The sequence below is a fragment of the Chenopodium album genome, chromosome 5 (genome assembly GCF_948465745.1).
Source record: "Chenopodium album chromosome 5, dcCheAlbu1.1, whole genome shotgun sequence".
Lineage (NCBI taxonomy): Eukaryota > Viridiplantae > Streptophyta > Magnoliopsida > Caryophyllales > Amaranthaceae > Chenopodium > Chenopodium album.
The window spans coordinates 14,426,764-14,440,992 of NC_137838.1; the positions used below are offsets into that span (position 1 = coordinate 14,426,764).

The 14,229-nt window shown below is 32.5% G+C and overlaps 1 protein-coding gene across 1 annotated transcript; it reads right to left on the reverse strand.

Moving 5' to 3' along the window:
• Positions 1–7,985: 7,985 nt before the first annotated feature.
• Positions 7,986–12,119, reverse strand: LOC145631953 (ATP-citrate synthase alpha chain protein 2). The gene is made up of 12 exons (XM_081684190.1): positions 11,909–12,119; positions 11,018–11,194; positions 10,774–10,935; positions 10,594–10,674; positions 10,287–10,338; positions 9,869–9,983; positions 9,690–9,771; positions 9,231–9,326; positions 9,032–9,133; positions 8,817–8,933; positions 8,605–8,721; positions 7,986–8,336 (listed from the first exon to the last, which is right to left on the reverse strand). The coding sequence occupies exons 1-12, from the start codon at positions 12,005–12,007 to the stop codon at positions 8,265–8,267; spliced, it is 1,272 nt and encodes a 423-aa protein (XP_081540316.1). The 5' UTR covers positions 12,008–12,119; the 3' UTR covers positions 7,986–8,264.
• Positions 12,120–14,229: the final 2,110 nt, after the last annotated feature.

Here is a 14,229-nt window from a genome sequence, read left to right on the forward strand (position 1 = left end):
CATACATTGAATGAAAACAAATTAATTTTTATAGTGTATCCATTAGACTAAATTTCATGGCTTATTATTTTATTCTATTTTCTAGAAAAAATTATGCCCAAAAATAATTGATTGGACACGTTATACAAATAATTTACATGCAAAACATTTAAAATAAAAAGAGTTATTTGATTTTTTTTTTTTCACTTCGAAATATGGTGTATGTTTTGACTTTATATATACAAATATGATTCCTTTAAAATTATATTGATAACAATTATTTGTGATTTTTTATATACAAAAAAGACACTGATAATGAAAATTTATAAAAAAAAATAAAAAAGCAAGATGTGTTTCTTTTGTACCTCCACAAGATTCGAACACAAGATGACTATCCATCATAACTCAAGGAGTTTTTTTTATTAGACCATTGGAAAATATTTTTTTTTTAGAAAAAAATAGTTATTAAAGATTAGTTACACATCTAAAAGTATATCTTTGTTCCCTTCAAAGAAAAAAAAAAAAAAGTATGTTTTGCTATGTTAGATATTTTAAAATACAATATGATTTCGTAAAATTGTAAAAAAAATAAAATAAAAAAAGGGGGGGGGGGTTTCAAGGTTGCAAGGTTCGAACACTGAATGGCTTTGTATAATACGCTATTTTGATAATGTTTAGACCATTGGACTAAGGGGGTATCAGCACATTCATTTGATTACATATTAATTTATATTAATAAATGAATAGGTTCTCTTTTTACATTTCTCAAATTTGAAAAATTTTACTTTTTAAAATTTTTGTTAGAAAAAAAAAATAGTTATTAAATATAAAAAAGTTAAATGTAAAAGTATAAGTTTGTTTCCTTCACAGAAATAAAATAAAAAAAATAAAAACTATGTTTTTGTTATTTTGATATTTTAAAATTAGATATGATTCTGTAAAATTGAAAAGTTAAACCAAAAATATGTACCTTCGAACTGTGGTATCTTGTAGACATATACACACGAAGCTTGTATTCTAAACCATTGGACTAAGAGGTATCAACACATTTATTATGTGAAAAGAAATTTATTTATTAAAATGTATCTATGGCAATTCCGATGAAACTTTGGTGTCTCTCACTACAATTCCGGCGAAACTTTGATGTCAATTACAATTCCGGCAAATTTTTGTGTGTCCAATTTCAATTTCCGGCAGCAAACATTAAACCGATTTCCAGGATTAATTTCTACGAAAATTTTACAATATCAGCATTAACCAAATTACTCTCTCCGTCCCAAATTACTTGTAACGGTTTGACTTTTTGCACTATTCACACATCTCCGTCCCTTTGACCATTTTTTTTAACTATTATATGAAAGTCAATGTAATCATGTAAGATGTTGTTAGGTCTATTTTATAGTATAGTTACTTAATATAAACTTTTTATAACTTATATAACTATATAATAAAAGATATCAACGATCAAATATGTGCATCGGCAAGCGTGTTTAGTCAAAATGTTGCAAGTAAACTAGGACAGAGGGAGTAATTTACTTACAGCATGTAGTTCCAATTTATTATTTTTTTTTTTCTGAAACATCAACCAAACTTGTATTCAAGTAAGTTTATTTTTCATAAGTATTATTATTAAAATCTATATCTATACTCTATACTTAGTATTTAAAAACACAAATCACAAATTTTTCTTATGACACATGGCATCACAATTCACAAGTCACTACTCACCCCATATGCCACACATCATGCATCTTCCTTAATATTTATGTTTAAGTCTTCATGCATTATACAACTTGAAAATTCAAGTAAGAAAATGAAGCTTTTCATTTCCGCCATAATAAAATAATGTTTTAATTAATACACATTACATAAACATATAAATTATAATAAAAATTGTCTTTCCATCTCCTAGACTTTAAATATAATTTAAAATAATATGTCATTTTATATCCCACAATCTTCATGTGTATATATCTAACTATATTCATTCATCTTCTTTCACGGTTCTACCCTCTTTTTTTTTTTTTTTTCTTTTAAGTTTAGAAATGAAACAATCTTCCTACATATGAAAATAATTAACCCAAGTAACAACCCGTGCATTGAACGGGCCAAAAAGCTAGTTCATTTTAATAATTGTAACCAACTGCGAGTACGACCGGAAATAACAAGAAGCAAAAATAAAATTCACCGATGACGTTCCAATATTCACCGAAGAAATCAATAAAAATTGCACCGGAGTCAAATTATTGCATGAAGAAACTAAGAATATAAGATTTTTTCAGTGTTCTTCATTCGTTATGGAGAAAGAAAAACTTGGACAGAGAAAAAAATTAGGAGAGAGAAAAAAATTTAGGAGAGAGAAAAAAAATGAGGGGAAAAAAACCAGAGATAATTTTTTTGGGATTATATACTATATTAATTTGGGTAGTTGAAAGGTTTAATAAGTTTGAATTTCAAAATTTAAAATTTTAGAAACAAGGTTTGAAATTCAAATGAAAATGAGGGTGACCCACAAAAAAAAAAAATCCCTTTCAACCAATGGGAAGCCAGTGTACAAGATAAGGCCCACATACAAAACCAATGGGTGTGTGCCATGTCAAAAGTGAAGAAAAAAAAAGAGGGGGAAATAAGAGAGGGAAAACAGGTAAAAGAGGGGGAAAAGAGGAGGGAAATTTGGCGCCCTCAAGCGTTGGAGGCAGGAGACTTCCCTCCTAAATTGGCGCAGCTCTTCCTTTGTAAAGTTTTATAATTTATTAGTAACCACACCGACTTTTGTAGTATCATCATCTCGACAATTATTCATGTGTTTCACCTTATTTAAATGATGGATTCTCTTGTTTCATGTTTAATTTTTTTTTTTTCAATATCTAAATCTGCAATTCATGTTACATTTTGTTATTTCGTGAATTATACCACAAGCAAAACAAAAATATGGCAATATTTCATACTTAAATTCCACCTTCACTTCCTTTCCCTGTTTATCTTTAATCCATTGATGTTGTCTAAGAGGTTTACGAACATCAATCATGATTCAAACTTTTCGGAAACGATTTAACCCAAAAAATCGTCTTCGATTTCCAGATATTCCCCTAATCCGTTCTTAGGGATTTTATATCTTCCGATGCACAATTAAAAAGCAAATTGAAGACTCTAATCCAGAAAGGCAAGTGCGTTAAGGGAATACTTTTGGGTTGTTTGTCTCCTGTAATTTCCTTCAACATCAGAAGGTGGTTCTCCCAACACCATGGTAGTCCATTAAGAGCTTTCTCCTTATCCCTACCCTACAATGGAAGAATTGAAAGGCATGGAGATTTGGTCCAATTGAGCGAATAATCAAATTATGAGTCAGCGCCTACACCTATTGCATAGTTCTTTTGAAAGCATCATCGTTGTAATTTCTTTTAGTACATAGCTTCCCAATTAGGATTGTTTTCAAGGATTGTTCACAGCAACATTCTGTGAAATTAAGTTTTGGTATTCATGAAATCAAGAAATCCTCATGTATTTTGATTATCAAGTTTGTAATTGAAAAAATAATTTTAGTATGCATTATTCCATAATCCTTGAAAACAGTGGAACGTTTAATATTTCATTAGTAACAAATATGTATTTTGTAGTATCACCACCATCACAATTGCCCATGTCCGAGGTAAATATTTTAATTTGAGGTATGTGAGGGAAGCATGACATTTTATTCTAAATAGATCCTTGCCATTCGCCAAGGTTAAGACACCTTGCGGAATAGAGTGAACATAAATAATTTCTGAACTGTGACGAGTATCCCGCCACCTTGCTAATAGTTGAGCAACAGTGGTTTCTCCTCTGCAAACGTGAGAAATATTGAAAGCACTATTATACAAATAAGCGACATGATGCATACTAGTTACAAATAGGCGACATGATGCCGTACCGATGTGTGTTTGGCTAAAAATAGGAGTTTCCACGGTACATCTTCATTTTCGAACGAAGTTGTTACGCTGAGTCTTGATCGCATTTAGTTAGGGGGTCGGTGGGATTTCAAGGTAGACGGAGTGAACACGTTCCCAAGCACCCCTCTCAGCGATTTCGACTGCTTTCGGCATTCCTTAAATGTTCCAAGAAACTCGACACTCACTTAGGGGTGGATGTGAGAAGGCTAGTTTGGCAGCCGGGCCTGCATCGCTCGTTAATGTAGTATGCCGGAAATAAGCGGATGTGGTGTTTCACGACCTTCCCTACGCCTCCGGGCCCAGCTGTGGCGACCCTCTAGAATAGGTTAGAACTTCGGAATACACTGCTTTTTTGAATTCATTGTCGCTCCTGCATGAAACGATTACATGTCCCTTACCAAGCGACACTTATGATGTTACCGCTAAAGCATATGTTGTTGCCGAACTACCCATTTCACTTGGTCGCGGACTAAAATTTTAAGCCAATTCCGGGGAAAGGGATACTAAACCCGAAGCTTTCGTGATTGTGACCACATCTAAATGGCACGGAATTGAAGATAATCAGCTTCGTCGCTCGTTTAAGTGATTAGACCTACTCCCAACTAAAGGGCACAGAATATAAACTATCCCTACGGAATACGTGCAGCGGACTGTATGCACACCGCTGGGCACACTAAGGTTTTCGGTACCTGCCTAAAACTATTAAATTTCCCTTACCAAGCGGTACTTATGTAGTTACTTCCGTCATATAAATCATTGGTAAAAAGAGTTCTTTAAAATGAGGTCCATTTCTATATATATATATATATATAAATAAATATATATATATATATATATATATATATATATATATATATATATATATATATATATATATATATATATATATATATATATATATATATATAAAGGAAATGAAAATAGGTAAAAATAAGGTTTAATCGGAAACTAGTCATTATAGATTGATAAAAATACTTGTAGTCCAGTAACTGGAAATATTTTAGGTGCAATAAAAAAAATACAAAATTTAACATTGGCATAGACATTTACGTGCAAATAATACTACACAAGGGACACTATTATACAAATAAGCGACATGATGTCGTCTGTCTCGCTGAACATTTTTTTTGTTACTTGTAAATATTGAATAAAGAGAATAAATTAAACAGCGGTGCCCACCAATTTATTTTCTCACAGCCGGAGAGAGGCTGGTGGTGTGATTCCTGTTAATGGGATCTTGTACTGTACTATGTTGGAGAAATTCAAACATATTCTTCACTCAGCCAATAATAAGTGTGGGCCAACCCTACCTTGTTCAATTCGCGCTATAACTATCACAATTTCAAGAAAAAAGAAAAATTATTTGTCATAAAGGAGACAAGTATTGAGATGATTACTCAAAGCTTAGGCTAAGCAAGCACCGACAGATAAAATTGATATAAGTCTCCGAATGAAACGCCTTACACTAGATTATCAGGAAGTAAACACATGTGCATAGATTAAACGCTCATGACGGTTATGGCACATATCGAACAGAGGGTGGGGTTGCCCCACACTTGTTATCGGCAACATACAAAGGAATATGTAACCTGTCGCAGACATTGATTGGAAAAAAGAAAACCGCGTGGAATACATATCATATATAGGCTTGAATCCGATGCTAAAGATTTGGTATTACAGATTTGAGTTTATGCAACCGTAATATTCACAGATTGATACAATAAATTGTGTAGGGATCGAGTCTCATATATAGATTGATACGGGGTTGGCCCACACTTGGGGGGGGGGGGGGGGTTGCCCCGCACTTTTCATAGACTCAATACAATGGCACACGTATCCTACCGCAGACGTTAATTGGAAAAAAGAAAACCGCGTGGAGGTGTTTCTCGATGACCATAAATTCATCCGCGTTCCTTGGTCCCTCTCAAACTCATAACCGCTCGAGCTGGCGAATTTGAATTTTTTTTTTCCGATCCCATGCTTAAACGATAAAGCCGTACCGATGTGTGAGTGGTCAAGCGGTACTTATGTAGTTATTATTTTCGTTATAAGTTACACTTATGTACTTGTTTAAAAAATTATTTAGTAACAATTTATAAGTTGTCAACGTATAGGAATTGTATTACTAAGTTTCCAGTATTTGTTACTGATTAATTTTCAAAATACGGCGTTCGACTTGTCCTTTTCGTCGTCTTCCCTGCAAATCAACATTTTAGCCATTTTAATCGCCGGAATGATCCTTCAAGCTTGAATATTGAATGACTAAGGTCAATTATAATCTTATCCATTATTGACGAATCATATGTTATTTTTTCCAACAATGTAAAATTTCACAATTTTTGTTTTTACATTTGGGGAAATTTATCTTTTTACATTGGGGGAAAAATTTGTCGATTGTTAATGGATACAACACACAAATCCACTATAAATTAATAACATGACCATAAATCAGTGTTCAAGACTAGACACAACTATTATTTGGAATGTAAATTTCGTTGATTATACACCCAAAAAGATTCAATTATTCTGAGTGAACACCATCAAAGCTTCCATAAAAATTCAACAAAAAGGCCTTTCAATATGAAAGGATGAACAACAGGATCAATTGGTTACACATCCGAGCAAAAAAGATGAAGTTGTAAAAAAAAATTTGGAGTAATTGAAGAAGATGGCGGCGACAGAGAAGAACAAAACCCTTTTTTTTTTTTTTTTTTTGAAATGCTAAAAAAAAAAAAAAATTGAACAAAAAAAAAAGGAAAAAAAAAAATTTCAATTTCAAAATATGCAGGTTGAAAATTTGGGTGAAATTTGAACTTTTAGCTGAATTTTTTGGCTGAAATTTGGTTTTTGGGTGAGAGTGGGCCCCATTAAGTAACCCAATGAGAAGCTGCCAGCAAGCTTTGTATGTGGGCCTACACATACTTGCTTTGTATGTGTAGCCTTTTTGCCAAATTGCTCCCAAAAAGTTTGGTCATAAAGTTTCTCTCTTACTTTTACCCCCATACATTTTATCGTTATTTTGTTTTTAGCAACAAAGTCCCTTAACAACTTGGGGATGCAAGCCATTCAACATCCACGTGGCGCTCTAGGAAACTTTGCCTAACAGCTTGATTTTAGTCATGGGCAAGCCCTAGTCATTGCCCAATTTGGCCATTTTTATTTCTTTTCAAATATTAATGCAAATCTGCAGTTCTCTTTCCTCATGACCAACATTTTTTCTAGCGATCAAGCATATCATATGCATGAGCACTTTAGCGACCATCCATCAACTTTGGGGGAGATGAAAGTAGTATTGCGCTTAAATGCATCATTTTAAGTAGCACATTTGTCAAGACACAATGTTAATCATCAATATTTTTAATAAACTGTTAATTAAAAAAAATTATTTTTAAAAGTAGATATTGTGATTAATCCAACAACATAATACATAATAATATTTGTTAACTAGATTAGCTCCCGTGCGATACACATATATAGTGAAAAAAGAGCTATATAAAACAATAATCCATTAAAAAAAACATAAATTAATATTTCATTGGGTAAATGGTTGTCAAAAGGTTTATTAAAAAAAAAATTGTGAAACCGTTCAAAAAAATAAAATTGTGAAGAGTTATTTGTATAGTATGCTGTATTAAATTATTTTGGAGTTAATATTTAGTTTTTTCCATAAAAAAATGTAAAAGAGAAAAAAAGTTTTGGTGGGAAAAAATTAACGGAGAAGTTGACACTTGTACAATATGGATAAATGAATTATGTCAGCGGTTGCTACTTTAGTATTAGTTATAGATAAATTATATATTAGTAAAAAATATGAGTAAAGTTTATATATGAATATTGTACAAAATGCAAAGACGTTGGTGAGAATGAATCAAAATTATGGTACTAAGGGCTATCCTATTTATCCCGTCAAAAAAAAAAAAAAAAGGGTTATCCTATTTAAACTTATATTCAAAAGAATATAAGTTCAGATAAGTTCATACAAAATAGTACAACATAATTTTAGATAAGTTCAAATAACAAAATTTCAGACAAAATCAGATGAGCCAGAGCCTAAATTTAAGAAATATGCAGTACAAGTAATAAAAATGGAGAAATTTAATCAAAGAAAGCACTGGATTGAAATAACAAAACCAAGCTTGCTCATAGACTAGGCCTTTTCCTCCATCAATCAACAAAATCATAAAACTAGTTCCCAATATAGAAGCATCACTTAGTTACAACCGAAGTAGTACACTTGAGTAATGAAGTCTATTGACAGAAAACTCATGTTCTCGAACAATTTCTCAGTTTGTATCGGGTTTATCCCTTTTAAAAAAGATGTATAAAATTGTTCATTTAAACATAGCAAACACTTGTTTATTCCTGAGCCATAATGCAATCAATTGCTTGCTTGCAAATGCCAGTCATGGTTGCCTCAGGGCCATATACCTGCACATATAGATCGTTCAGGAAAAGAGAAAATTTAGAGTATCGAATCATGTTACTGGTCTAGGTGTAAAGTGTACTACACAATGGCTATAGTTCAGACCATTGTCATGTGGTCTAAGCTCAACTAATAAATCTATAACATCTGCAAATTCCTAAGTTTTTAAAACAAAAATGTTACCCAGATTCATTCCCTTTGCAGTATAGAGAAGTTGAATTTCACAACTCAGAGACTGAAAAACACTGTAAACTGTAGATATGAATAGCTTACCTCGATAGGGACCCCAAGCTCCTCACCAAGTGCACGCATTTTTTTAAGACCTGTTTGATAGTTTGGACCACCTCTTCTAACAAAAAGATTCATTCTTGCTGCCTTAAGTTTGGATTCCTGTCAGATAGTTCCCCGAAAAGAAGGGACAGATTGTAAGAACTATAGAACAAAGACATAGTGCTCCGATTTTGGGATATGAGATTTGGGATTACCTTTTCTCTCAAGGCTCTAATGATTCCATTAAATGTAGCAGCGACATCAGTAAAGTTAGCAATACCCCCTCCTATCAATAGAGCCCTTTTACGACCATCAGGGTTTGCTGTGGCACACTGCAGCATAGAGATTGTTCTTATTTGTTTGACAGAACACCAAGAGAAAATGATAAAGTATTCGACTAGCATGAAAGCAATTTATGATAGACTCTTACATCAATAACTACTCGAGCATAGTTTAGGACCTCTTCTTCATTTGGAGCACCACTGTACTCGGCATAATTACCAAGTTCTGATGCATAACCTAAGTCTCCAACCTGGTAAAATTTAAAGGCATAAACACCTAGACATATACAAAAGTACAAAATAATGACAAAGAAAGTTGCAGAGACGATATTTTAGTTATGAACTTACGGTGTCAGCATATATAACACTTGCACCACCTCCAGCAACCATAGTCCAAATGCGTCCTTTTGGGTTCAAAATGGTGAATTTCAAAGATGCACTTGTCTGCAAGGTAAAGGAAGCATTATATACTTAAATTGATACTTCAGTTCTAAAATAAGGCAGTGAAAAGAATATCATCTCGGAAAAAGGGGACATGTAATCCTTTAGAGTCCTCAATTATAAGACCAATTCTGATGGTAACATTAGCAACAAACCACCATATGGCTTAAGGTATGTACTTCCTAACCTTATATATGCCATATGACTCTAAACATGGGTTTGTTAGTAAAAAGTCGTTAAATTAACCTAATTTCTAGCAGTAAATGAATGAAATAAGGAAGTACAGGGAAAATAACGTATTATCACAGACATTCCAAAAGACAGTATTCTAGCAGTAAAATGTAGATAAAATATCATGGAACATACCTTCTCATCCAAAGAATGGATATAGTCTTCAGTAGAGCTTAAGACTCGGCCAAAAGGTAATGGGAACTCTATGTCGCCCCACCTACAAGTTGGAAGAAAGTAAACATATGAAAAAAATGTTTTCTGAAGATAAAACCCAGGATTTCTTGATTGATGTACATTAAGAAAACTTAGCCTACTTTTTAAAGTTCTTGAAAGCAGCAGTATCATCGAGTTCTCCCCTCATGTCCAATGGTAAAGGTTCCCCATTAACCAATGTAAAGGGATTCATCTCCAGGAAGCTAAAGTCCAGATCTGTAAGTCAAATAAATGAATGAAAATAAGGAAAAATAAATGATTCTTACGAAAAGTCCCATAATATTGATATCCAACAACAGTAAAAATTATAGCAAATGATAGAGCACAAACTATATAAAAATTCAAAGATATAATGAAATAACATTTGATTATTTGTGTGGAAGTACTCAGCAAAGATAAACATGAATGCATATCATACCATAGAGCACAAAACTATATAAAAATTCAAAAATAATGAAATAACATTTGATTATTTGTGTAGAAGTACTCAGCAAAGATAAATATGAATGCATATCATACCTTGGAAAACTTCAAAGACACCCTTGATGAAATCGCCAATTTTTCCTCGTGTCTGTAAGAAATAAAGATAATAAGCGCCAAAATAAGGTAAATCAACACATGAAAAACAGTCTAGCACAATACAAAAGCTTAAAAAGCACAATTTAGTCTTCGTTATGTAACTCACTAGAAATATAGAGTATTGACACAATTGTATCAAAAACATGATTACACAGATGGCATAAAATAAAAATTTATTTCAAAACATAAAATCATATCTTTCCAGTTTTCAAATTGGCAGAAACTTGATGTGAAGGGACCGGCCTACCTCCAAAGGAAGTGTAGCAATCAGTGGAGCACAAGTCTCACTAGTCAAGGGTTTCTCTGTTGGCAAAAAGATGGTCTTAACCTGCACATTTCAAGCACCATAATTTTACATGAGATGCTTAGTAGAGGATACTGTGATTGATTAAGGAGCCCAAGTTTAGCTTAACAGGTTATAGTGTACCTTGTCCCAGTTCTCTTCAATTTCAATACCACCACACTCAGAGAAGCTAACAGTGCAACCGAGCCTTTCAGATACTATGGAGAGATAAAACTCTTGCTCGTGAGGGATAAATGGTTCAACGATAAAGGTGGTAACAGGTGCCTTGCAACCCCCAACCTCAACCTGAAAGTAATTGCTGACCGTGTTACAGAAAAATACCTTACATATGAAGCAATAATGAGCATGTACAAAAGTAGCAGTTTACCTCTTTCCCAATTCGTTCTTTCACAAACTCGGCAACTTGAGCCAAGTCCAAATTCAAAGCCACGAGACCACTCTTACCACGCTTACCAAAAAGCATATCTGGTTTCACAACCAATCTTGAAGACGAAAGCCATGTCTCGTCATTCACTAATTGAGTGAAGTCTGTGGATCCTGTTACCTGGATAATCACAAACCAATTAACACTGATGCATCAAAGTAAGCCTTAAGCGTTTTCCTACAGATCATTCCATTTCCATCTCTACACCAATTAACACTGATGAATCAAAGTAAGCCTTAAGCATTTTCCTACAGATCATTCCATTTCCATCTCTACAGTTCTCCATAAAAAACCTTCTAGCAGTATAATTAGAGTACAAGTTCACAAATAATTGAAAATTTGAATCCATCAGTTGCCAATTTCAAGCTCATAACTCAACATCAATTCAATGCTTCTCAAAAAGAGTGACAACTACAGAATTATAACACATCTAATACAATCAAATCTACAAGTTACACAAATTGAAGAAAATAAAAATGTCAACAAATTCCTGAACTTTCCTTCACCAAACAAGCACCAAATTGAAAAATGTTAATTAACTCTAACCAGATCAAATCATGCATAGATTCCTAATTATGCATATATATAATCCTAATGAAACCCCAATCCAAATTGAATTATTGAAACCAACAATCGTCCACAACATTCAAGCAAAAAACAACAGATCAAATCAAATGAGTCAAATCAAACCACCCCATCAACCAAAACAATCATAAGAACATATTGATCTACCCACATTAACAAAACATCAAAAGGGTATCAAAGGTTCAATCTTTAATCAAAATTTAACACAAATATAATAAGAATAGAATAAAAAATGAGAAAGAATTATACTTGAGCAGAGCAAATGGGTAAATCAATGCCAGCAATTCGTTTAAGATGTTGCTTCAGAAGTCTCTTGGAATCATACTCTCTGATCTTCTTTCTTGCCATCTTCAAATCACAAATTACAGGAAAATGGAGAGAGAAAGAGAGAAATAGAGAGAGGTAGATGGGAATTGTGGGTGAAGATTGAGCGGGCGGAAGTTGTTAGGTGCAGTGATTTATTATTCAAAGTTTACTCCATATATTTGCGAGGAAGCAAGGTAGATGAGCTATAAGCTGTTAGCTGTGTGTTAAAATAAGATTTGGTTAGTTGGGTCATCACACTCATCCATCCATGATCCATGAATCATGATCCATCTACATCTGAGATGTGTTGACAAAGTGTAGACTTGTTCTCTTCACCTTCTTTCAAAATTCAATTCATTTTATTGGTATTTGGCATGAAGGATATGGATAGAAATAAAATTATGAATTGAAGTTAGGAAATTAATGTGGGATAAAGATACTATGTACAAATATTATTTCACATTTGTCAATACATTATTTCACATTTGATTTCACATTTGTCAATACATTATTTCAATCACAAATATCTTTAATTACCAATAAAGAAAAATGATATAGTAAAAAAAAAAAAAAAAGTTAAATTAGAAAAACATAAACTGAACGAATCTAACAAGATCCACACGACTGTTTTTTCTCAACGTGTAAATCATTGAAACAGGCCAAAGTAAAGTATGCGAATGAATCAAAGTGTTGCAAGTGAAAAGATATAGACACGTTATTAATATTTGAAAATTCCTACGAGTTAGGAAAAAAAATGAGATATGTAGTAAAGTTACCAATATACCCTTATTAATTCTTTTCTACTTTCCTTTCCTTACTTCATTAAAGGCATATATGGTGTGTATTTTTAATTCCCAATCCTTATCCCTCCTCTAATCCCCCCCTCCCCAAACCAACATTAAACTTGTGTTCTCGCCATCTCATTATCCCTATCCCCTATCCTTTAGATTCCACTAAGCCAACACTTACTTTGAATATTTGATTGATTTAGATAAACTAAAATATCTAGATACCATATAAAAAAAATTCTTAATTAATTGAGGTTATTGAGAAATAAAAAGAAGATTTAGGGTTAGTTAAATTGGGAGTTGACAGACATTCGTCAATAAAGGCTTTTGGTACATTTTTTTGCATTGATATGGTAAAATTTAAAACTCGAGGCTTGGTATTTATAACTATTATAGAGTACTTTTGCACTTAAAAATAAAAGGCCGTTGACATCATCTGTATCTAGATGACTTCTCTTTGATTCCTTTTTTCCTACTCCCTTCGTGTTTTAGTAAGTGTTACACTTATCAAATTCGGCCATGTTTTAATAAGTGTTACACTTTATTTTTTGGCAAAAAGCTACAATAAAATATTAAATCTCTCTCCTCTCATGGTTCCCACCCAAACCCAATTCTACTTTTTTTTTTAATTATATATTTTCTCTCACATTCATTACTTTTTAATAAATTTTTAACCTCATTATTTTTTTTACAATTTTTTAAAGCTCCAACTACCCCGCCTCTTATTTTATTTAATTCAATTAAAACTTTCTAAAACTATGTGTCGGTCAAACTGTAACACTTAAAAAAATACGGAGAGAGTAAATAAATAAATACATTTTCTTTTTAAATCCTTCAAAATACACTATGAATTTTGACTACACTTTTCCACACTAGTACTCCCTCCGTCTCCTTTTGATAGTCTCTTATGGGCATTTTTCACGAGAATTAATAAATACAAATAAGAATAGTTAAAGTACATTGAAAAAGTAAATTGACATTAGGTATGCAAAAAAGTAGAGAGAGAAAGTAATAAAAGTACATGGGAAAACAAATTTACATGGAAAAGTTAAATTTGTACGAATATTATTGCAAATTGGGGAGAATTTTAGTAAAAAATTAATATTAATGGTTGTTGAAAAAGTAAATACGATAAATATTTTGGGACTAAAATTTATCAATAAGGAACTATAAAAAAAGGAACGGAGGGAGTACAATATCAACGCTACCAAATACGGAGTACTTTCATTTGATTTTGCTTATTAATTACAAACTATTTTGGGATAATCCCAATATAAAAAAAACTTCATTCTCCTCAATTTCTGATTACACAAACGTGTCCATCCAATGATCCAAAGACTCAACAATAACGTGAAATACTGAAATTATTTTCAATCAAAAGAACATACTCGTACGAAGTATAAAGCAACTAAATGACCAAATTACCCTCGGAAAACGATAAATAGCAAAGAGCCCTGAATAGATCAAAGGACAAAA

Coding starts and splice junctions, on each gene's coding strand:
- LOC145631953 (XM_081684190.1), bottom strand. CDS start 12,007: ATGGCAAGAAAGAAGATCAGAGAGTATGATTCCAAGAGACTTCTGAAG. Junction 10,339..10,593: donor TTGCTACACTTCCTTTGGAG/GTAGGCCGGTCC, acceptor TATTTCTTACAG/ACACGAGGAAAAATTGGCGA. Junction 9,134..9,230: donor GTGTTATATATGCTGACACC/GTAAGTTCATAA, acceptor AAATTTTACCAG/GTTGGAGACTTAGGTTATGC.